The 25,987-nt window shown below is 41.0% G+C and overlaps 1 protein-coding gene across 2 annotated transcripts in view; it reads left to right on the top strand.

Annotated features, from left to right (window-relative positions):
• Window positions 1–251: 251 nt before the first annotated feature.
• Window positions 252–25,987, top strand: part of c8h2orf73 (chromosome 8 C2orf73 homolog) — a 36,329-nt gene continuing 10,593 nt past the window's right edge. The window contains exons 1-3 of one of the 2 annotated variants that reach the window (XM_033025226.1): window positions 252–387; window positions 11,131–11,311; window positions 13,125–13,278. In XM_033025226.1, coding sequence (XP_032881117.1) covers window positions 329–387; window positions 11,131–11,311; window positions 13,125–13,278 — 394 coding nt within the window. In that variant the 5' untranslated portion in view covers window positions 252–328. Of the gene's footprint in view, window positions 388–11,130; window positions 11,312–13,118; window positions 13,279–25,987 lie in introns of both variants that reach the window. The other variant, XM_033025224.1, reaches the window with a different exon arrangement.

Raw genomic sequence — 25,987 nt, 5'->3', positions numbered from 1 at the left:
AACAAAATAGGAATTATCAACACAAAGTACAGAAAAAGAGCAATATAAATCAGAATGGTGTAACTTCGGGTACAAATACAGTCAGCCTGACATGCAGCAGATTCCAAGCAGAATCTCTCAAGTGATCGATCACACACCTGGTGCAACTCGTGGTGCCCGCCCGCCCGGGGTTGCCGGGCTGCAGACGCCGTCACGTAGCTTAGCAACTGACCAGCAACGTGAAGTTTGTCAGGTGCATTTTTATTAAACAGTCGTGTGCGGTTGAGCAAACTTTCGGCAGAGTTGAGTGCGGCTGTTATCATCTTTTCCGCCGGGCCCCGCCAACAAAATGCATCAGGTTCCACAGGAATTGGTTTGCAGTCAGCGAAAGGTCTCCAGCCGGTCGAAGTAAGTGTGAGGGACAAACGGGTCCCATCAATAAGCAAAGTAAAGAAGAATGGTGTTCTCTGTACTTTAATTCACTGGCAAAGTTCCAGAGCTATCTCAGGAAAGGGCAGTAAATCCACCGGCAAAATAAAAGGAATCATTGTAAAAGGATTAAAAGTAATAAAAGGATTTTGGATCATAACAAGATGATTACACACGCGATAGGGCGAAAGTAACCACGTTCTTTCCATATCGCACCTTCATTTACTATTAAAATTGCTAAATGCAGAAACCGATTTTAAATAAATACTTTTGCTTAACATTAGTGAGTCGGAGCAGCAGATGAATCACCAATCTGGTAATTAAGAATACTTCCGTAATAATCCGGGTAAAAAAAGGTCAAATCTCACAATGACTGCTGTGTGATTTATATTTGTTTAAATTGTGTTAATTTATAATATAATATGGATTAGTAAAGATGGCCATGAAACTTTTGTTGTGTAAACTCATCTGGTTCACTCTTGTTTGTTGGGGAGGTAATCTGCCAGTTTTACTTTGCCCACTAATGCGCTTGTCTCTGAAATGGTTTCGCAGGATTCTCAATTCAAGGACAAACCGGGATGGGCAAGGCCTTTAAGCAATCCCCAGATTCACATCTCCCCCCACCCCACCCCACCCCTCCAAGAAATGAATGAATAAACCTGAAAAAAAAAAGTTTTATTTTGTCGTTTACTCTTAGAATCAAACTTGTCCTTTATGACTTCTATAAACTCCACTATCTAATCCAAGAGAATTATTGAATTTTACAATTCAAGATATGTTCTGTGACTTTTATTTTTTGCATTGGAACACCAAGTACCGCCTATTTTAAGGTGAGAGGGGAAGGATTTAAAGGTGACCTGCTTTTTGTACAGAGGGTAGTGGATATAGGGAATTCGCTACCATAGAAAGTAGTAGGGACAAGTATAATTATAATACTTGGGACAGGTTAGGATTTGGAGGGATATAGGCCAAACACAGGCAAATGTGACTAACTCTGGCTGGCATCCTAATTAGCATTGAGTTGGGCCATAGGATCTGTTTCTCTGCTGTATGGTGTTATGTCACTAATGTGTATTGAAGTTTTTGCATTGGGCTTTTTAGAAATTTGACACACAAATAGAATCATATTTACTAGATCCATTGATTTGTTACAATTACTATTCAATTGAAAGTCCTTTCATATAGGTTCAAAGTACTGTAGGCCATCTTTTGTCTGAAGAAGTGTCTGGACTCCAAGTCACCCATTCCTTCTCTCCAGAGATGCTGCCTGTCCCACTGAGTTACTCCAGCTTTTTGTTATAAGCATTTGCTGTTTTGTGATGGGCATGGCCGAATAATTATCTGGCTACGGACAGAAGATTGGCTATTGAGAATGATCACCAGATTGCATGATTAAAAATGAAGATTTGTCTCTTTTATGAAAGATCTGTGTCATTTCATCTTTCAATTAACTTTGATTACAACTTTTCTGTAACTTGGATATAAATGATTAGTGACTAAAACAGAATGTATAGACCCACTTAAGACGGAAACCACTTGGGGTAAGGAAGATTCCTCTTGGATGCCTTATTTCTGTTGCAGTTTCTCTTATCTTAGAATTCTTTGCATGAAAAAAACATGACTAGGTAGTATTTGCTCATGAAAGTGGGCCTGTCTGTCAAGTCCCACTTTTTGCTGTTATTTCTGTATATGCTCTTCAGTGCAAAATAATATATTTGCAGCAAGTCAAATGCCTCCATGTTTATTAGCCAAGGTAATAATTCTACGTGTGGAAGGGTGGTGGGTGTATGGAGCGAGCTGCCAGAGGAGGTAGTTGAGGCAGGAACTATCGCAATGTTAAGAAACAATTAGACAGGTACATGGATAGGACAGGTTTAGAGGGACATGGGCCAAATGCAGGCAGGTGGGACTAGTTTAGCTGGGACATGTTGGCCAGGTACTTTGAATCCGTCTTCTCTATGGAGGACACAAATAATCTTCCTGATGTACTAGTGGCTAGAGGATCTGGGGTGATGGAGGAACTGAAGGAAATCCACATTAGGCAGGAAATGCTGTTGGGTAGACTGATAAGGCTGATAAATCTCCAGGGCCTGCTGGTCTGCATCCCAGGGTACTTAAGGAAGTGGCTCTAGAAATCGTGGATGCATTGGTGATAATTTTCCAATGTGCTCTAGATTCATGATCAGTTCCTGTGGATTGGAGGGTAGTTAATGTTATCCCACTTTTTAAGAAAGGCGGGAGAGAGAAAACGGGGAATTATCAGAATCACACTTTATTCGCCAAGTATGTTTTGCAACATACGAGGAATTTCATTGGCCAGGTCAGTCATACAATTAAAAGCAATAGATCACTCAAACACATTTTTACATGAACATCCACCACAGGAAGGCAGATTATTATCTAAATGGTGTCAAGTTGGGAAAAGGGGAAGTATAATGGGATCTGGGGGTCAGGGCCGGCCTTAGGGGGTGCGGGGCCCATTTGGGAACAATTTTGGTGAGCCCCAGGTTCCCAGCCAAGGTCTGTCTGCCCAGTTATTTAGTATATATTATGAAATTGTACACTAGGTGCTATGGATTCTACACTGTGTGAATCGTTCCTGCTCCCGTTTGACTGTCAGTATCTCCACTGGCTTCCAACCTTTACCGTAGCTGCTAATTACCATTAAACTGCATTATGTGATTAAACACAATGCCCTTGGAGACAGCGGCTGATTGGACGGGAGGAGACCTATTTGTTGATTGGACGGGAATTTTGAGGCAAGCTGGTTGGTGATTGGAAGCAACCCCCTTAGAGACAGCGATTGATTGGCCGCCAAATAATCAGGCACAAAATAATTGACAAATAGGAAAACAAAAATCGCTGGTCGGTGCGAACTCAGTAAACGATCTGGCTGTTTCACCAAACTAAACAGTATAACATGCAGGTACATTCATTTAAAATACAATTCTGTGATTATTTCACATGATTTCTCACTGTGTAAAGCTCAATATCTGACCAATTTCTGTTTAACACGTTTGGTCTGCCGTGAGCATTTTTCTCTCCCAAAGCAGTTCATATCTAGCAATACGATCAATGAACCAGACAGCAGTTGTACGCATTCATGCGTTTAGCAAGCGATTGATAAGATTTGATGGGGCACCCTGAGCTTTTTTGCACTAGTATTAGGGTTAAGTTATTGAATTTATTCGTTTCTCATTTGTTCTCATACAATCTAGGAGTATTGTGTTTACACGCCTGTTATGCTGCTGCAAATAAGAATTACATTGTTCTGTTGTGGGTACACATGACAATTATACACTCTTAATTCGACTCTTCACTAATGCATTTGTGCAATAGAAAACGGGTAACCATAAGCACTCTGCGCCAAGTTAAAAAGAGTCAGCAGTTAGTCAGGAAGTGACTATTCGCCTCCAAAGAGCAACCCTTTGTTTGGTGGCTTTACTAAATGGTGTGACTCAATATTCCTCCAGCAGTTTTTTTTTTTTTTTGCTCAAGATCTGCAGCATCTACAGTCGCTTGCAATTTAATACTATGTTCCGCTGCGATCTAACTAATGGATGGCCCATGCTGAAGCACACGCAGCATTGAAATGCTAATACGACAATTAGCAATAATATTGAACAGTACAGTAACACGTAGCTCAGAGGACACTGGGGTTTAATTTTACAAATGCCCATTTTTACGAAGTAAGTCACTTTTGGCAACGATACCAGTTTTTAAGAAGGCAGACTTTGCACTGTCCACTTGAAAATAAATCAGTGGTTAATGGCAATGTGATGGTGTGCCTGCCACCAAAGCAGCAGGCACCGTGGGAGGAAGGTGGGGGAGAGGGAGATGAATGTAGACGGACAGGGGGTGAAACAAAAAGATAGAGCTGGTCTCAGTCCAACAGCAGTACAAAACTTGAAACAGCTGGTCACAGGGCTAAGAGGCTGAAGTGCTTCAGGCTGCGGTTGGACTGAAACCAGCTCTTTATCTTTTTGTTTCACAGAATCACATCAAGCCCAGTCTCTGCATTATAAGTGCAACATGAACAGTGATGGAAATGGGTTTTAGGAACTAGGGGTATGCTATGGTCCGTGAGGCTGAGGTTGGAAAGGAAGGGGGGGGGGGGGGGTGGTAGACACTGTAAAGGCCCCGTGAGAAATTATATATATCTGAAATTGAAGATAGACATAAAGCTGGAGTAACTCAGCAGGACAGGCAGCGCAGCGACTCTGGAGAGAAGACCCTTCTTCAGACTGAACTCTCGTCGGTGAGAGTACTTGTGATTGTCTGAAGAAGGGTCTCGACCAGAAATGCAACCCTCTCCCCAGAGCCGATGCCCGTCCCGCTGAGCCACCTTCAACTTCAGAGCCAAACAAAAAAGTGCTGGAGGAACTCAGCGGGCAAGGCGGCTGCTGAGTTTCTCCAGCATTTTTGTCTACCGCAAAACGTCAATGATTCAGGGAATGCCGAGGCGACAGGGTGAGTGAGAGAGGGAGTGAGAGAGCTAGAGAGAGATGAGATGGGGAGCGGGTGAGAGACACAATGTGGGTCGGTAGGTGAGTGGCTAACCTGTACACCAAGAAGCCCCTTCTCATGGTCCGGAGCACTCAATCATGATGGTGAGTTTTAATAAATTCTCAATTTGTCATCAATGCATCGATCTACATTCCTCAGTAAATATAATTATGTTTTGGACAAGTATTAATGACGCCGCGTGAATTTTATTCAAAGGAACGCGGCGTCATTTATACTTGTTCAAAACACAATTACATTTACTGAGGAATGTGGATCGATGCATGGATGACACATTGTATAACTACTTGTTAACTACTGGCTGTTAACAAGTGCTAACAGTAGTAGTTAACAAATCGTTTGTGTCTAATGGCCGTGCAGCTGTTGTTATCCATGTTCATTTTAAAAGAAAATTCTGATGGTGAATGTTTTTTTAAAAATCTTTATTTAACAAAGCGAATTCGTATTTCCGTATGAAATACGGAACATTAGTGCGGGGCCCCCCTTAGGCGCGGGGCCCAACTGAGAGCAATCAGTCCAATCGGCTTAAGGCTGGCCCTGCTGGGGGTCCTTGTTCATCAGTCAATGAAAGTAAGCATGCAGGTACAGCAGGCAGTGAAGAAAGCGAATGGCATGTTGGCCTTCATAACAAGAGGAGTTGAGTAAAGGAGCAAAGAGGTCCTTCTGCAGTTGTATAGGGCCCTAGTGAGACCACACCCTGAGTATTATGTGCAGTTTTGGTCCCCTAATTTGAGGAAGGACATTCTTGCTATTGAGGGAGTGCAGCGTAGGTTTACAAGGTTAATTCCCGGGATGGCGGGACTGTCGTATGCTGAGAGAATGGAACGCTGTATGACTCTAAGAGAAGAAAAATGAAAGAAGGGAGCACACAAATCAAAGAAACAGAAAAGACGATCTTACAACAAAGTGCTTTAGCCCTAACGGGCTAAATAGGGATTTTCCATTTAATTTCTCTGTCTAAAATTACTCCTCTTTAATATAATAGAACTATCATGGGTATTGAAAGATGTAGTTTTTCCAGGAAAGGCATTTTATTTTGTGTGCAATTGTATGAAACAATTGAAAGGTGGATTAGTGATGCTGGCCAGAAGTTGTAATGGTGATAGCTGTCAAAATTCATTGCAAGTTGCAAAACATACTTGGCTAATAAAGTATGATTATGATTGTAATGGCACCCATTTGTACCCAAACATTAATGTTAGATGTGGGAAGTCATGGTCACTACATCAGTTTATAATTCCCCTTTCCCTATCTTTTCAGCCATTTGATTTCCAGTCTCTTCATTTCCCATTTTGTATAATATGACTTTTTATTTTCAGTATTGTACTTCTTTCTCTTTTCATGGCCTATCTGACTTAGAAATGTGGAATTCTTTATTCATTGCACGTAACAGTCCCTTGCATTGCCAAAGATGAATGGTGAACGATTTAGTGTTATTTTATCCAAGTAATTAGACCCTTCAGGGGATTCTAAAGAGGCTAAACAGGAAAAGAGTTATTTCTGTGGAAGAAGAGGTGGCTTAAGCAGTTATTTACAATTAGAGAGAAATCACTAGTTTGATAAGCAGCAATTTTCTTTGGCTATTTCTCAATCCCTATTGGGTGATTGTGCACATTCACTGTTCCATTGAAGTCCTGACATGGTTCAAAACAGCCTTTTAATGCACAGCCTCCAGCACAGTTTCTCCAACGTGGTATTTGGTAACACTTGGTAGTGTTTCAGTTCTCGTACATCATACTGTGGAATTGGCTGTTTTGTTAAGGAAATTATCTCAATGATCCAGAATTCACAGTTTGCAAACCAGCCTGGTGATATCTTAACCATATGTTGATCTGCCATACCTCAATCCTCTAAAATTTATAATTGGTGAATAACCTTTCCAAAATTACATTGGCCAGAGGACGTGTTAGTTCCTATGTGCTCAATTATTGTTCATGGGATTTTGCTAAAGAATATTTGGTGACATAGGTTCTTCACTCTGTACATTTGTACCTGGAGCTTTTGAGTTGTATTGCAGTGAATCATGCTGAGTTCATCAATTTCAGATTGTCCAGAGAGGTGGATGTCAAACTGTTTCACATTATCTTCAAGGTTATTGGCAATAATAATGCATATTTAATGATTATGAAATAGTCACATCAGCATAAGTATGGCCAAATATTTACATAACAGATTCCATCATTATGTTTGTTGGCAAGGAAATAAACAGCGTGATGCTAGCCAGAACCTATGTTTAAAGTCACCATGTAAATGTCAGTAATCTTCTCAAACATTTTGGAATAAAGAACTTGCTTGCAACGACAACTTGTATTGACATTGCACCATTATTACTAATAATAATAATAAAACATCAGAATGTTTTTCACAGAAATCGGTTCCCATGAAATGTAATGCCAGAGAAGAGAGAGCTCGGCAGAAGGCTTCCGGTTTGGTCAAAGTATGCATTTTTGAAGGACTATCTTAAGGGAGGAAATTGAGAAGAAAATGTAGGAAGATTTGGTCCCTGGCAGTTGAAATCATTATAGATCTTTTGAATACAAGAATAAGCAAGAGGTAGTTTTGGAGGGGGATAGATCTTTCAGAGGGTTGTATGAGTAGATCAGATTATAAAGGTAGGGACAAATGAATGAAAGGAAAATAAAAGAGAATTTTAGAAATGTTTAGCCAGAAAGCTGAAGAAGGTAACCATAGCATGGATATCTGATCAAATGTTGATCTCCGGTTCAAATATTATACCAAGAATGATTTCCTCTGGGCAGTTGCCAAGGAACTGAGTTGGTGACAAGGGAAAATAATTTGTGATGAGAAGCAAAGTTGCCAAGGAACTGAGATGGTGGTGAAGGAAAGTAATTTGAGACATGAAGCAAAGTTTACTTTTCCCCCTAAATGATGGAATCAAGCAGTTGGTTGGATGGCAGGTCCATGGCAAACCAATGGCTAGGCTTCAGAAGATCTTTCACTTCCTTACAAGCTCAGCCAAATACTGATCTTTTGGATCAACTGGAAGTCTGATGCCCCTTTGCATCTGACCCATTGTGTTTACACCAAGGGGTAGTTAATTCGCGAATAGTTACTGACTCTGTGGAAGAAGTTAAGTATGGGTATGTTTAGAGATGACTTATTTTACTTTATTATTAGTGAGTTTTTGTGTGATTTTAATTATTTAGGTTTTTAAATGGTTTTACTTAACATTATTTAAATCTAATTGAATAGTTTTTTTTAAATGCCTGTATCAGCAATATTCAGAAAAGCTTTAAAATCCAGAGCGAAGAATATGGTGGACATCAGATTTTCGACAATCTTCCGTCTCAGAATTATACCACTCGCATAAGTTTGAAGGACAATGTGATCAAAAGTGGTCTTTAGAAGAAAGGCATTTATGATAGGTTTGAAAGGAGACAGAGGCAGTACCTAGTATCACTGGATGTGTGGCCAGGGAGCAATATTCAATCATTGGCAGTTTAATGGACTGAGAGAATCAAGAAAAAGTGGCAAGACCCTTAACAATTAGAGTTAGATAGAGCTCTAGGGGCTATGGGGAGGAGGCAGACACGGGTTATTGATTGGGGACGATCAGCCATGATCACAATGAACGGCGGTGCTGGGTCGAAGGGCCGAATGGCCTCCTCCTGCACATATTGTCTATGTTTCTATAATTTCTCTTTCCCACAACATACCTTTAGCTCTTACCTTGACTGTCGTGTTTTTTCAGGATATAACGGTTCTGTCATTATTTTTCCTGTCTTCCACTCACTAACTCTGGTGCGAAGATGATGCTCAACTACCTTTTCAAACTCTGTTAAAGTTGATGGATATTTCGCTATTGTTTTCTGTAATATCGGTTTGTTTTCCAGTGATTTAATTCCTCTCCAGATATGTTAGTTTCCCCTTGTTTAGGGCTTGTAACTTTATTTCAGCTCTGGAAGGAAACACTTTTCAGAGAATTAAATTAAAGTGGCATTTTTATGTCCTGCAAGATGGAAATTGCTGAAGCGGTGACAGTATTACTCTGGAATTTGGTTCTTCCTTGATTGCAGAGTACAATAATGCAAGTTCCCTTGGGGGAATGATCTTTGGCTCTAACACATGCAGTGTACAACCGGCATGTGATGCTGAGATTGCTCTAAAATGTGCAGATTCGACTGGACAGTTTATAAATTTATAAATAATTCTTCTACATATTTTGAGAGCAAAGATGATAGTGTCCCTACTGAATGTATCTGAAATCTAATGGCCTGGAGCTTGGTATGTCCTCCAGCTGTGCAAGCAGGCAGAACAATTCAACCACTGCCAAGTCAGGATTGATTTAAATAATGCAACCAAAGATTACCAATGGTACTTTATAGAGCTGGTATGTATTGAAATATGAAATGTTAACATCAAGCAATAATTGTTTTGAGATGAAGTGCTTACTCTGGCAGCCTCTGCAATGTGGCCTCTAGTTTATGATTTTTATATTGATGCTTTGAAATAAAAGGAGCCAGTTTTCTTTAGACTGCTGAGTACCTAGTTGGAGTGGAAATCCACCACCATGTTTGAAGATTTATTCTTCCTGAGGAAGAAATCGTAGACATCCTCCATGTTGGTTGAATAGCTGTTAGCAGTAATAAAAAATAAATTGCATGTTATCAGATTGTAATTCCTTTCAGTGACAATAGTAATTTGGAGTTTTGTTTTGTTTGTTCAGTTAAATTTAGAGTGCTTTGCAGAATCCCTCAAATGACAATATGATGACAATCCAGCTCATTACCGGCAACACATTTTTGAGATTGAAAGAACTGTGCAAGTTGCTCTAAAGCTGTGGAAGTTACGTGGGCTTTGGGGACTTCAATTCTAAGTTTTAAAGAACAGGGATGTCAGCTTTTCCTTATTGTTCTCAATATAGTGTGCCCTGTTGATGTCTTTCCAAGTGCGGCAGAAGTTCACCTGCACCTCCTCCAACCTCATCTATTGCATCCGCTGCTCTAGATTTCAGCTGCTCTACATCGGTGAGACCAAGCGTAGGCTTGGCAGTCGCTTCGCTGAACAGCTCTGCTCGGTTCGCAATAACCAACCTGATCTCCTGGTGGCTCAGCACCTCAACTCCCCCTCCCATTCCGAATCCGACCTTTCGGTCCTGGGCCTCCTCCATGGCCACAGTGAGGACCACCGTAAATTGGAGGAACAGCATCTCATATTTCGCTTGGGCAGTTTGCACCCCAGCGGTATGAACATTGACTTCTCGAACATTGACTCCCCCCCCCCCCACCCTACCCAGATCAGTCTGAAGAAGGGTTTCGGACCGAAACGTTACCTATTTCCTTTGCTCCATAGATGCTGCCTCACCTGCTGAGTTTCTCCAGCATTTTTGTCTACCTTTGATTTTCCAACATCTTGGATCTTGGTACATAACACAACGGGCAAAATATTTGTTGCCAGCCATTAAAGGCACGGAAGGAAGGGTGTGATTATTTGATCCTTGCCCCAGGTTTCCCCTTCTACTGCCGAGCTATAGTATCCCTTTATCTATTGGAGTTGTCCAATTCTTGTGGCCATTCACAAATCAAAGCCAATATTGCCCTTAGTTAGTACTTGAAGTAGCAGTTCAAAATTAGAAGCTGTTTTTTTAGCAAATGAGCATAATTATTCATGTGGGCAAATGAGTATAATTCATAATTATTCAAAATTTCCCATCTATTTTATAAATAATTTATCTGATTACACACCTTATGTAGTCTCCAGCAAAGGAAGTGGGCTCGTTTCCTGTTGCTAAGCACTTCTGCAATGTCTTAAACATGCCAATTCTGAGAATAATTCATTCAGTTCCCTCTATCATTTGTCAAATGGATCAATCGTATCCTGAGCTCCATCACTGTCCTGACCTTTGTCTTTTCTCACATCTTCCTACTTCCTCCTTCAAACTCTTCACATTTGTGGGACTTGATCCTGCTGTCCATCCGCATCATAAAAGGATAGCTGATCTTCATGCATGCATTCCTCCTTTAGAATGGCATATTACACACAATCAAGTGCCTAGCAACAAGCTATTTGCCCACCTCTGTCAAAGACTGTACATCTTTCATGGGATCAGATGATAAATTACTTCTAAAACACAGGGAAAACAAAATAAAATAGACACAACTATGTTTGTTACTTAATATTGCTGTTCAACCTCTCTGAAGACCTAATTAATTAACTGTTTGGTCTCTATGGTTTCAGCACAAACTCTGCAGGAATATTCAGCAGAATCCAAGACAGCACCAAGTGCCCATCTCAACGTCCAAGATCACCAACTCGTCATAAACCTCAGCCACATTATGCAAGATATATCAGAACCAATTCAAGATTTATAAATGAGCCTTTTGCGTATATGGGAACTAAAGCTACAATGTCAAATCAGGTAAGTGATATGTAGATGATATCTAAATCTGGTTGGTAGGATTTGAAGACTTGTCGATGTTTCTGGTCAAAACCCTGCATCAGGACAGAGTAGAGTGGAAAGATGGCCAACAGGGCCGGCCTTAGGAGGTGCGGGGACAAATTGGGAACAATTTTGGTGAGCCCCAGGTTCCCAGCCAAGATCTGTAGAATCATAGAAATATAAATAAAGTATTATAGACTTTATATCTCAATGGTAGAATGGAAAGTAATCAAAATGTGCACTTAAAGTGCATGCAAGTTAATGGACCAAACAGATCTAAGCTACAATTTAATATAAAATTGCATACATGTAAGCCTACAAGTAACAAACAAAATGTGTAGATCAGCTCTGAAAAGTACATAGTTACAATACCATTTGTTTTAGTGACTGTGAAATTATTATTTTTTTTTAAAGTTATTTAATTAACTAGATCCTGGAAAACCAATAATCATTGGCGAAAAGCCTGTCCAGGCATTACATTTTGGGCATCAGCCCCATCCTACTCTTTTGGCTTCTACCCCATCCTAACTTAGTTGTGTGTGTGTGTGTTGGTTGTCTGTGAGTGATGTGTGTATGCTAGTTGTCTGTGCGTTATGTGTGTGAGAGGGAAAGAAGGTAGGAAGGAGAGGAGGGAGGGAAGTAGAGAAGGGAGGGAGGGAAGGAGAGAAGGGAAAAGAGAGGGAGGGAAGAGTAGGAAGAGGGCAGGCGGCTGGAGCGGATGTCGGGGTCTGGGTGGATGGGTGTGAGCTGAGGCTCCATCATTGCTCCAACGCCCGGCCCTCCCTGTATTGTTCACCATGTCTTCTCGGAGAGAGAGAGGGGTGGAGCCGGGGCTGTGTGTGTGAAGCACGGTGACTGGAGGGGAGGGAGCGCTGGCCCGGGACAGTGAGGGAACCTCCTTCTCTCCCCCTTCTCCATTCCCCCTCACACCCCCCTCCCCGTCTACACCTTTCTTCACCCCTTTACTCTCTCTCCACCCCTCCCTCCCCCCTCCACCCGGGGTAGATCTACCTGAGCCGAGAGTGGGACCCCTTGGGCACGGGGCCCAATTACTCTAGCGTGGGACCCCTTGGGCACGGGGCCCAATTGGCCCAATTGGCTTAAGGCCGGCCTTGATGACCAATATAAAGAGGAGGGCAAGTGTGAAACAGGAGGCAATAGCTAATAGCGGCTGGGATGGGATGGGATGGGAAGGGGTGGGATTGGGAGACAAAGGTAGGTCTGAAAGATGGAGGCAGAGAAATCAAATTGAAATTGAGCCAGGTGGTCTTGGGGGGGGAAGGGTGATAAGTAGGACACAAAGGCAATTGGTGCTGGAATCTGATAAATGATATGTGATATCTAATTAGCATAGTTCCTGCACTCTGCTGCAATAGCTCCTGGTTGTGGAGGTGGAGGTGCAGAGTGAGGTAAATTGGAAGGACAGATGTGGATCGGAAGTGCTTTGGGGAAAGGATTATCTGAAATCGGCAAATTCAAATGTTCATACCTGGGTTATATCTAGTTTGAGTTAGGCCTCACCCTGGCTGTGGGAAAGATCAAGGACAGACAGGCTGAAATGGGAAGTTGAAATGACATGCAACCAGGAGCTCATGGTGGTTATTACAGCATAGTGCATGTGCTTTGCAAATTGGGTATCGCTTCTCATTCTTGGACAAGCAAATCAGCAGATGGAATACAGGAACATTCTATGGAATAAACAAGAATACGCATATCATATTCTAGATGTTTTAAGTAAGACGGGTAAAGATAAATGTGACTTTGTGATAATTTGATTTTGTTAAAGTTTCAGTGGATGACGCATGAAACACCCATCCTCATGCGACATACCCCAAGTTACAGCTTGGAAAGCACCCAAAGACACGACTTCCAGAACTTTGTCTGCAAGCCAAATCCACAAACCAGACATGGATGTAATCCAAACAAATATCCTTGTTCTGGCATAGGTAAGTAGGTATATTAGAGGAAAGAATATGCTACCCATTCAATATATTTATCTTCCAGATAGACTGTAGGAAATTAATTATCTCTGCTAATTGAAATTATAAGTTGCATGGAAAATATTGCAAGAGAATGCAATATTACTTTTAAACTGAGTTATTAAATGGTGACCATTACGCTCTAACCGGTGAAAGCTGAAGAGGTATTATGAATGGAGGCACGTGCAATCAATTAGCATAATTTGCATTCACCTTTTTTGGTCTGGATTTGAATCCAGCTGGACTAATGTGATGTTTCCTCTGTCTGCTTTGGAGCAATTTTATAGTTGAATGATGAAGTTGGGCAGTCTGAACAAAATTCCTACTGGGTGTAGTTAAATTGGAAAGCTAGGGTAAAATTCACCGAAAATAATTAGTATTTAATTGCCAAGTTTTAAAGGAGGCGTGTTGGAAATAGAAATGCTAATTGAAATTCAGGAGCATTGGGCATGAAGATTGTCCTTGCCAGTGTTGGCTGAGACCATTGTCATGGTTTTTGTGGTACAAAGGCGAGCCACCTGGATGTATCATTTGATTTCTGAATGAAATTCATGCATAGATTATTATCACTGGATCAGATTATGCTAGATGAAGGCTGACTCTCAAGTAGCATACAAATCTCCCTTTATGGGTAACTAGAACAAATCCCAGACACAACTGAAAAGCATTGGCAGCAGATTAATCTAACCCTCTGAGTTAGACACCAGACAAAGCTGTGATGACACTGGGAATATTTTTGAAGATTTCAGACATTCAAAAACATTCTAAAACTATCAATTCATCAAGTCATTCAACATTTTAAAAGTTATGCAGTGTCGTTAAAATGCTTAAAGTATTTGAAAACATGATGAAAACATTAAAACAACCACTATTCTCCTCTACTGAAATGAATGGAGTAGAACTCAATGCCAGATTTAACAAAGTCTAACATTGTTTGGGATATTCAATGGGCCTCCTAGTATTTATGTCACAGATTGTCACAGACTGTTGCAGGAGTCGTACATGCATGCACAAAAATCCCAATCCTTTTGGCACTTACAAGGGGAAATTCTGATGCTTGCTCACTGAACTACTGGCATTTCCTCACAATTCAGGCTTTGTTGATATCCTAAATCCAATGTGCATTTTTGAACAGTGAAAGCAAAGGTTGGAATGAGAATGATTGATACTGTCATTGGCTGGAACATGTTCACAGCTGTGAGATCCTCTCTTATGGAACATAACTCTCCTGTACACAATTTATTTGCGTAGAAAGGCAGTGCTTTCTTGGATAAACATTTACTTATCTGATCATAGCTTACACATCTGTAATATTGTAGCAGCACTATGGGAGTTACCCACAACTTGTTCTGTTTCCCTTTCTCATTTGTCTGGTACTCTTTGTAACGTATGTGGCTTGTGTAATAATGGGTGTGTTCTCCCTTGAGAGCTCTTTGTATGATAATATAAATGTTTCAGTAGAGAACTGGACAGAATCTGTGTGGGAGTAAACACACAGTGGAAATTCTACTTGTCTCGAAGTACTTTTGTTTAATAGAATGGTTTGTTATATCAAATAACTAGTTATCCTCCAGCATCTTAAGTGAATCAGAAAAGGCATGAGGCAAGATATTATCGGCAGACATGTGGTTAGCTTACATTTTGTGTAATAATAACATCATATATTTTTTTATTGCCTCGCTCAATCATTGCACTGCCAAACTATCACGGCAACCAGTGAGTGTTTTCCCAATATTCTAATGAGAAAACCACCTCTGGACCCATTGCAAAACGTTGTTGTCTCAAATACTGACTGTCTCCTGTCCAATGCGTGGCAACTTACTGAAGCAGAGTGTTCACAGCTAGAGCAAATTATGTGCCCTCAATATAGCTTCTACGCCCATATCTCTTTCCACCATAAGACTTCCATTAACCCATTTGTAATCAGTACCCACATTTAGTCTCTATCGCATTGTTAACTTTAAAAGTGTGCTCTGTTCCAGAGCTCACTGTTTTGACCACCACCAGTCATTCCTCCCTTTTCACCCCACAATTAGTGGCACTGCCACTTGGACAGAACCTGATATAAGTTTATAAAATATTTTTAAAAGGCTAGAATGATAATCCTAGGTCTTTAGCCAGGATGAAAATGTCAAATGCCGGAAGCCATCGCTTAAATGTGAGTAGGAAATTTTTAAAGGAGAGTTGTAAGGCAAGTTATACTTTCATGCAGTGAGTGGGAGGTGCCTGTAACATGCTGCCAGGGGAGGTGTTGGAAGCAGACATAACAGCAACATTTAAGAGACATGTGAATAAGCAGTTGACGTATTGATATAGACCATGTGCAGATGGGATTAGTTTAGCTTGGCATTGGTTAGCAAACATGTCAGGCTGAAGAGTCTGTTCCTGTGTTGTACCATTCTATGTTTTTTTTTCTATGTAAGGTTAAAGAATATAATTTGGTCTGTTTTGATATAAAAAGGGCTATTCTGTTCTGGGCACAAGACACCAACTTTCTTGCAGGAACACCACTGTGTTTGAGGCTGTCTTTGATACAATCGTTTGCATCTTCTTTTTGGAGACCCCTGGTCCCAGTGGCCCTGTGTAGTAACTCTGTAACGGAGCAGGCATAAAATATGGGATCTGTCCATACTGATTGTGGCCTGTCCTGCCATTTAATATTGTGTGGAACTACTCGAGTTGTTTGTTTCTTGTAAAGCATCCAAGTTTCACAGCCATACAAAAAGCATCATTTTTGTACTGTCCTCAGCCCATTTACCTAGTTGATAATGATCACACTAATGCTGGATATCATCTTCATTGTCTACTTCATCACCAATTTTAGTATAATCTGCAATCCTACTAACTGTTCTCATCAAATCATTGATATAGATGACACACAATATTGGGCCAGCACTGACCCCTGAGGCACAGTACTAGTCACAGGCCATCAGTCCAATAAACACCCCTCCATGATCATCTGCTTCTGAGCATCAGCTAACTATGTATCCAGTTTGCTAGCTCTCCCAGGACCAATGCAATGTAACCATCCAGAGTAGCCTACTGTGTGGAACCTTTAAGCAATGGGTTTGCTGAAGTCATACAGATGTCTATCAACATCAAGTTTAGTACTCCTATAACACCATGGAGATTATTTCTTGAAATTACATATTGAGAAACCTTTAACATTTCAATGCATCCTTATTCCTGAAATGTTGACATAGGTCAGAAGTAAACTTGTCAGAGTTTACCATGTTGAGATGTGAGGAAGTCATGATGAAACAGTTCTGTGCCATCTCAACTTTTTGCCTAAAGTTCTAATTGATGTGAAAAAGGTACAAGATAACTCCACTCTAGTTAATTGAACCTGTCCCATTGATAGGTTTAGATTGGTATATTATGGAGTGGAAATTTGTGTTTGGTTGCTCGTGATAAACAGGCTCCACGGTGTTAGCTGTTCTCTAGGTAACGCATTCTCTAGATATGTTTAGCCAAATCACATTATTTTGTAAGATGAACTCTGAGAATGTCTTTGGGACAGTCTTCTGGCTAAATCTGTTTCAGAATAAAACATTTTTAATTATTAAAACAACAATTTTTTTGTTTGTTTGTTTTAAAGATAGATTAGTAATCTAATTTTCAGAGACCCTCTTTTGAAAACTAATTTGCAATCTGATAGAATTTTATATTGAATTGGAGAGTGATAATTTTAAATTGGAAACTGATTTCTCAAATTTAAGTAACGCTAATTGCATAGTTTTTGATGGTTGAATTAACTTGTGTAAACTGGAAAATTTACTTCTGGCAATTCTTTTAATCTAAATAATGACCAATATTTTGAATGCACATTCTGATAATAAGAAATTAAATATGGAGACTTATGTCTGAGAAACAGGAAATGAGGAAAGCGTTGGCATTCGTAATTTTTGTTTGCACAGCTAAAGATAGAATGAATCTATCAGGAATAAATAGGAAATTTTGCAGGTAATGAGAGGGAAGAACTTAAATATACATAAAGAGAATGATAATTGCTCGTTTCTGAGCTCCCCCCCCCTCACCCCCCCCCCTGTCTAGTTTCAGTAAAAACACTGAATCAAGCACTTGAAATAACTAAATTTTATTTTACCAAATGCGCGCCACAGATCACACACTGTACCTATCCCCCACCGCGGGTTCGATCCCTGTGTCTATCTATTCAAGCCCTCTAGGCCTCACGCAGACAGAGACACTCCAGAAGTTCTCCAGAAGATCGACCTATGCCTCGTGATCACGGCCTTTTATATTCCCTGCAACCCCAAGGGCAGAACCGCACAGGGGGTTGTCTTACAATTACCCAATAACAGACATCAATTAACCCCATACATAACAAACATTTCCCTAACCCGATAATACAACAGTTCAATACATTGTATTCACAACAGACTTCGAGATGAAGTCAACTATTGAAACATTTACCCTGATTAACAGAACTCTCAGACAAGGCTTAACACCCCATCCAATAAACATCCAGCAGTCAGATTCTGCAATATTATTTACAAGCTATTTACAAAATGTATATCTAGTTTGCAACCACCCAATCCATTCGATGCATTTGGTATCAGATTGACAAAGCTTGCAAGGTTTCCTACCCTTTGCATATGAATTGTATCTAAGTTCCAGACTCTCTGGCACCTCTCGCAGCTTGTCCTATCTCTGCAGAGAGCATTCCCAATTTGACCAAATCTCCCAGCAAGCCCTGACACTTAACCCCATTTTGAAGTCCTGACTGGTCCAATTTAGCCAGGATTATCTAGAAAGGATTGGAAAACTTAAGGCAACTAAACGCTGGCAAATCCTTTGGACGGTAGTCCACGTCTTAAGGTTAGAAAAGAAGAAGAATCTATCGTGAAAGTCATGATAGCAAAGCACTTGGAAATTAAAAATGATTAGAACGAGTCAACGTAGTTTTATGATGCAGACATTAAGATTGGTAGATCTGGGCTTTTTTGTGGATGCAACTGCATGGAAACTCAGGAAGCTAATGACTATATGGTGTGTGGTATTTGACACGGTGTCACACAAGGCAAAGTAGGGGTTCAAATGTTGGTGATATACTAATATTGTAGCATGCGTTTGTGTCAAGAGGACAAAACAATATGTGATCCATTTTCACCAAAAACACAGTGCTGGAGGAACTCAGGTAGCAACTGTGGAGGGAATGGACAGGCGATGTTTTGGGTCAAGACCCTTCTTTAGATTGATGGAGTATGGGGGAGAAAGCTGTAAAAGGAGAGGGGGGGGGGGGTGTGGTCAGCTCTGGCAAGCCCATGTTTATTTTCAAGTTAATATTAGAATCTTGTCAATCGCAATCTAAATGCATGACTTAGAAAGGAAGGGTTAGTAATCCATCCAAATTCATTACGATTGAAAGATAGATGGAGGAAAGGAGTAATAAAGAAAATGTATAGTATCTGAGTGGATTTAGAGATCTGGAGATTGGGCAAAAAGTTGGCCGATGTATAAATGAGATTTTAATTTTACAAGGAAGAACAAAAATGAAATGCTTTTAAAATGGTAACAAATTGTAAATGTTAAAGCTCAGAAGACTGGATCCGCTGGCATGTAATATGTGGGTATTTAATTTGCAATTTAACAAGCTAAAAGGAGGACATTTATTTTTACAAGGTGCTTGAAATGGAGTAAAGTAATCTTGCTACAATTTACAGGATTTTAGTAAGATTGTACCTGGAGTGTACTGTGTAGTTAAAGACTACATGATTAATTCAATGCGATGCAGTGGTGTTTTACTAGATGGATCTTTTGATTGACCCAAGATCAGCCTCTACTCACTGACTTTAGAATTATGTTCTTGCATCTATGCTGGGGGATTGCGGACAGCTGCAAGACTAATAGGATTGTAGTAGCAGGGCGTTTTAATTTTCCCAGTATAGACTGGGACTGCCATGATGCTGTGGCTTAAATGGCTGGAATTTGTCATACGGCTGGAATGTGTTTGGGGAAAGCTTCCTCAGCAATGTGTAAAGAGCTTGTAATGGAGAGGGCAAAGCTTGATCTACCCTTAGGAAATTGGGCAGGGCATGTAGGTGAAGTGACAGTGGATGAACCGTCTGGGACCAGAGACCACCGTACAATTAGCTTTAAAATAGCTATGGATAAGGACTGAGCGTGCTCACAAATTAAAGTTCCAAATTGGAGCAAGAACAACTTTGATGGGGTTAGACAGGAATTTGAACATTTTGATTGAAGTAGGTTGTTTGTGGGCAAGGGAACTAGACAAGTCAAACCAGGGCAGACCATTCACGTTGAACTATAGAGCCCTGGGAGTTATGTGGAATAGAAGAATCTAGGAGTACAAGTACATAGTTCCCTGAAAGTGGTGTCATCAGTAGATGTAGTGAAGAAGGCTTTTGACACGTTGGCCTGTATTAGTCACGGAATTAATTACAGAAGTTGGGATGTTATGTTACAGTTGTGCAAGACATTGGTGAGGCCACATATGAAGTATTGTGTTCAATTTTGATGTCCCTGCTATTGGAGGGCTGGAAAGAGTGCAGAGGAAATTTACAAGTATGTTGCCAACAAAAGGTTGGACAGGTTAGGACTTTATTTCTTGGAATGCAGGAGGCTGAGAGGTGATCTCACATGGTCGCCTTCATGGTCGCGAGGAGTTCCCGCATTCTGGGAACTAATCGCAACCTCATTATGGTCTCCCATGTTGAAAAATTAACGGCGATTAGAATAAAGTCGCCATGGAGAGTAGCGAGAATTCTCGAACCGTAGGTGGGTCGCCAGGCGGTCCTAATGGGTTGCCAGGAGGTTCTCGTAGGTTGTAGCCGGTGCTGACCGGTGAATTTCATTGGCGCCTTTGGGGGAAAAAAAAGGTAAGCAGTAGTTTTCAGAACCAAGGATAACCAACTGGCAACGTTAAATGTCCGTCGAGCTTCACAGACGTGTATCTCTGGCTTCTTAAAAGTTGTCTCCACTCCTTCTCCCCTTCTACTCCCTCTTCCCCCCTCTTTTAAAGGACTTACCGTACACTGTGTTTTAGCCGTCTTTTTACAGCGTCAACCTTCCTGTTCATTGCGGTGTGTGTGTCTGTATCACCTTGGCTTTGCACTGTGTACATTTTTTTAGACAGGGCAAGCGAGGTCTGTGTGTCTGGACAGTCGCCGGCAGTCCGCTGAAAAATCACCTAAGTGGGACAGGCTCATAACGCCAGCAAATGGGACCAGCTTAGATGGGACATCTTGGTTGGCATGGGCAAGCCAGGCCGAAGGGCCTGTTTCCATGCTGTATGGCTCTTTAAAACTTTGGGTGGGATTGTAAAATGTAATGTTGATGGATCACATTCTCTGCTTAGAATATCCAGAAGCAGGTGCCCTGATCTCTGGGAAGAAGTTGCTATTTATTGCTGAGTGAAAAGAAACTCGAGGCAAGTCTAGTTGCAAGTCTAGGCAAGGCAATAGTTGCAAGTCTACTTTACTTTTATAGTCCAAGCCCCTTAGAATTAAGTTCAAACATTTCTTTGTTATACTTTCATGTTAGATCTCTGTACTCTATATCACTTTACAGCAAACCCAGATTCCTCTGTAAACCTGCATTTACAATTAGTTAACATTTGAACTTTTTCTATTCCTTGTAAAAAATTAATAGCCTTACTCTGACACTTGTCTGCCACATCTTTGTCAACTGTCCAAAACTACTTACAAATACTTCAAATTTCTGAAATACTTTCCTCTGTCAATGAGAATATTTTAGGACTAGGATCAATACATTTTTGTGCTGGAGGATTTGAAGGATAGTATAATCAGTTTGTTTCGTCGGGTATATGGGAACCTGTGCCACACATCTGGTCCCAATTCCTCTGTTATTAAATTCTTTTTAAGGTACTGGTGCCTTTATTTTCAGCAAATATGAAAACCATCTGGTCTCGAATCTGAAAACCATCTCTCTTAAAGGCTCCAAATAGACTTTTTAAAACATACTTATCAATATTGCAGATTCAAGACCAAAGAGCTAAACAACATGTGCAAATTTGTGCTCCAAAAACTAGACACCTAACTGGAACATTCTTATTTAACCAATGATGCTAACAAAGTCCCCTTATCAAAAAAACTTTGTTTTACTTTAAAAGGATGCACCTTCCATGCTTTGAGTGTACCCTTTTAACAAGGTAACATTTCTCACAGGTATAGAGCTCAAAGTAACCGAGTATGCATTTTACTCTGCATCCAATGATAAATTGTACGAGAGGTCAACAATACATGTTCACAATGCATCTGCTATATAACCTGGCATGTTAAGTTAATATACAATGGTTCATGTTTTATTGATAGGATCACCTGTCAATTTGGGTTACACTTTGTTTAATCATAAACACCATGATCATATCTTTCTTATCTGTATCGATTAATTTACACCCACTCTTACACATTAAAAACTTCAGACTTTCTCCATGATTTTCCTGTTCAATAACATGCAGCATTTTTCATTGTAGCAATTCTTTTACATTTGGTGTTTTTTTTATTAAAACTTGACAATTCTAGAATAAGACTTCATTCTACACTATTCAGAGGTCATGTTCAAGAAGAGAAATGGAGATTAGACAAAAGTTAGAATGGTTTGAAATTCATCCAACCTATTGTCTCCTATATTTCATTCTAAAATGTAGTTTGTAATCATAATCTACATGAAATATATCTGTATACAAGAACCCTTATAGATATGACCATAATTCCAAAATTTCCTGTTGACATGATAGGCAAAAATTGACTCTTGTCCTGAATTATAAGAGAAAACTCTCAGTATTTCAGATGGTGAGAACAGTGAAAGCTGGCAAAAGTGGCAGGAAAACCGAATGATATGTTGTGGAATGGTAGGGTGAACATATGATTAGAGATTTAAAAAAACGAACAAAATTGTGGCCCAGATTTGAAGAAAAAAAAATTGGGGGTATAGGAAAGAATTTGAGAATGAGGGTATAATGGAACAGCAAACAAGAAGTGAAACAAGTGCTGAAAAAAACATTGAAGGAGATCCACTCAAATGAGGTGATGACTGAGTTTAGGACAATCTGTGGATGGCCTTAAAGCAGAGGTAAAGAACTTGCAATCAATTTACTGGAACAATGAAACATGGAAAGGAAATTGATATCTGTCAAGAGGGCAGCTCATCGTGTGGCTGTGGATGCAATCTTTAGCAGTTGCAATTGATGAATGATTTCGAAAGAATAGTGTCAGAACAAGATGAGGGATGGTAAAATAATGTAGCTTTGTTAATGGCAAAGAAAAGCTAGGCTTGGCGTAGAGATGCATGCTAAGTTGCTGTGCTCTTGAATTTACTTAAAGGTGGTGGCTGGGAAAGTTAATGAAATCATAGTCATGGAGGAAGTCAATTAACCCCCAGAATGTATATCAGCCAGCAAAGAAATGTGTATCTTAATCCATTTTCCTTATATGCAGATCATGTCACTTAGCCCACCTCGTTGGTACTGAACATTATACCAAATTAAACTAATCCTTTCTGTCTTCATTTGATCCATATCCCTCCATTCCCTGCATTTCCATGTGCCGATCTAAAAGATTCTTAAATGCCACTATGGTATCTGCCTTCACCTCCACCCCATGCAGTGGGTTCCAAGCACTTGCCATTATTTGTGTAGAAAAAATAAATGTGTTCCACACATCTCTCTAAACTTTTCACCGCTCACCATAAATCTATACCTACTAGTATTTGACATTTCTACCCTGGAGGTGGGCGTTCTGGCCATCTTCCAAGTCTGTGCCTCTCATAATTTTATATACTTCTATCAGGTCTGCCCCACAGCCTCCGATGCTCCACAGAAAACAATTCAAGTTTGATCATTCTCCCCTTGTATCTAACGTCCTCTAATCTAGGCAACCTCAATAAGTGCCTTAAAACCAATTCAATCACATTTGTAAAACATGACATCGCCCGATAACACCAAACTGACTGTCCCTAATTAGCCCATTGCCTTACAAATGTAAGTAAATGCTAAGAATCATGTCCAATAGCTTCACTAATGCTGATATGTGACACCAGCCTAAAATTTTCTGGATTGTCCCCATTTCTTCATCTTCATTAAGGCTCCTGAAATCCTCTCTCAATAAACTGGGATACACCTCTCAATAAACTGGGATGGATATTGAGATGGCAGGCCCTGGGATTTATCCACCTTCACGCTCTTCAAGAGACCCAAAACCACGACCATCACCTTGATCTCGGAACACCCTTGCATTTTAGTATATATCGCATTGTACTCACTATCCTCCATATCCATCTTCCTGCTGAATACCAAAGTACCTTGATGAATGCAAAGTACATGTTTAGTAGCTCACCTACATCCCTTGACACCAATCGTAAATCCTCTCCTTTATCCTTGAATGGTCCTGTCTTCTCCCTCATTACCATCTTGTTTTTAATGTTTAATCTTTAATCCTCCTTGTCACGGACATTTCCTGTCTCCTTTTGACCCACCTGTTCCCTCTTTCTTGTTTTCCTTATTCCTCAAAAGTCCTATCTGATTTCATCTTCCTAAACTTTTCACATGCTTCCTTTTCCTTTTTGTCCAAATTTACAACTGTCGTAGTCATCCAAGGTTTTCTGACCATATCCTTGTCTCTCCACCTAACTGGAACAGACTAGGCCTGAATTCGGATCAGCTGGTCTTTAAACAACTTCCACATGTCAGATGTGGACTTGCCCAAAACCAGCTGCTCCTGATGTACTCTCTCCAGCTTCTGCCTAATAATGCTGTAATTTGCTCACGCCCAATTTTGTACCTTCCCCCAAGGTCTAAACCTATCCTTATTCATAACTGTCTTAACACATATGAAGTTGTAATCACTGTTTCCAAAATGTAAACACTGGGACGCCTGTCAATTGTGTGGACATGTTTCCCAATACAAGTTACATTCTGGTCCTCCCTCTACAGGTGCACAACCTTTTATCCGAAAGCCTTGGGACCAGACACTTCTCGGGTTTCAGAATTTTTCGGATTTCCGAATGGAAGATTTTTAGCGTAGATTAAGTAGGTCGCGCGGGCGACTTGAAAAGTCTGGAGCGGCTGCCTCCTCCCTGGAGACCGGGGAATCATTGTAAATCATTCCTTAAATGTTAGTCAGTTAGTTTGGAGAGATTTTATGTGGTGGGGGGGGTGAAGGGGGAAACTTTAATTCTTAGTCCCCTACCTGGTCGGAGAGGCGGGGAGCGGGCAATGCCTTACCGGATCGCCGTGCAGTAAGCTCCGGAGCGCTGTGGCCGCCGACTCCCAACATCGCGGAGCTGGGGGCTGCGGGCGTCCGGCCGCGGGCCGCAGGCCGCGCTGGATTTGGAGCGCCGCGCAACCAGGGGTAGAGTTGCCGGGGTCGGAGCTACAACCGGCGCCGCCCGCGGCCGGACGCCCGCAGCCCCAGCTCCGCGATGTTGAGAGTCGGCGGCCACAGCGCTCCGGAGCTTACTGCACGGCGACCCGGTAAGGCATTGCCCGCTCCCCGCCTCTCCGACCAGGTAGGGGACTAAGAATTAAAGTTTCCCCCTTCACCCCCCCCCCCTTCACATAAAAATAATTAAAGTTTCCCCCTTCACCCCCCTTCACATAAAAGCCCTCCAAACTAACTGACTAACATTTAAGCAATGATTTACAGATGTTTAAGTGTCTCCCCGGTCTCCGGGGAGGATGCAGCTGCTACAGTAGTACAGACCTGGGTTGACCGTGGGTCGTTTCGGGTCAAGTTTGGCGCCAAATGCGAGCTTTGGTGTGCAGAAGACATCCTGGAAAAAATGTCCTGTTTTCGGAGCTTTTCGGTTTCCGGAACGCTGGATAAAAGGTTGTGCACCTGTAGTTGGACTATGCATATACTGTGTCAAGAAACGCTCTTAGTTGCACCATACCACTTTTGCCCCATCTAAGCCATTTTCACACTTTACCCTTCCATATATCTAGTCTCCCCCTCACTCTGAAGAAGGGTCTCAACCTGAATCATCACCCATTCCTTCTCCAGTGATGCTGCCTGGCCCGCTGAGTTACTCCAGCATTTTGTGTCTATCGTCGGTGTAAATCACCATTTGCAGTTCCTTCCTGCAAGTCTCAGTCAATATTGGGGAAGTTAAAGTCCCCCCACCTTGACATCTTTTCATAATTGGTCTACATATCTGTCACTCTATCTCTCTCTGCCATTGAATTACCCGTGGTATACTCCCATCAGAGTGTCTGCACCTTTCCTATTTTTAAGCTCCACCCACAATGTCTCAACGAGCACACACTCAGTATGTCCACAGAGTGTGGCTGTGACATTCTTTCTGATTAATGTAAAACCTTTTTACTGCCTCTTTTTTACCACCACCTCTATCATGTATGAAACATCTAAACCCTGGAACCCCTATCCTATCAAAGTCAAGTCTCTGTAATGGCCAATTGCATTTCACTTCCAATAACTTTTTTTAAATGCTGGTGATTACTCTTGATGTTTGTCATGCCAGCTTTTTGGGGAATGATTTCTCCATCTGTAATATTAAATGTTATTCCCCTTCTTATCTGCCAATTGCTCAATTTTGTGCCCCTATTGGTCTCCCTGCTCGGGGAAAATAATCTTTCATACCCACTCGCTCTAATCCCTCAGAATGTATTTATTTCAATTAAATCTCCCCTCAGCCTTCTCTGCTGCAAAGGAAACAA

The sequence above is a fragment of the Amblyraja radiata genome, chromosome 8 (assembly GCF_010909765.2).
Source record: "Amblyraja radiata isolate CabotCenter1 chromosome 8, sAmbRad1.1.pri, whole genome shotgun sequence".
NCBI classification, from domain to species: domain Eukaryota; kingdom Metazoa; phylum Chordata; class Chondrichthyes; order Rajiformes; family Rajidae; genus Amblyraja; species Amblyraja radiata.
Note: the sequence above shows the minus strand (reverse complement) of the source record. Positions and strands in the feature narration are given on the sequence as shown.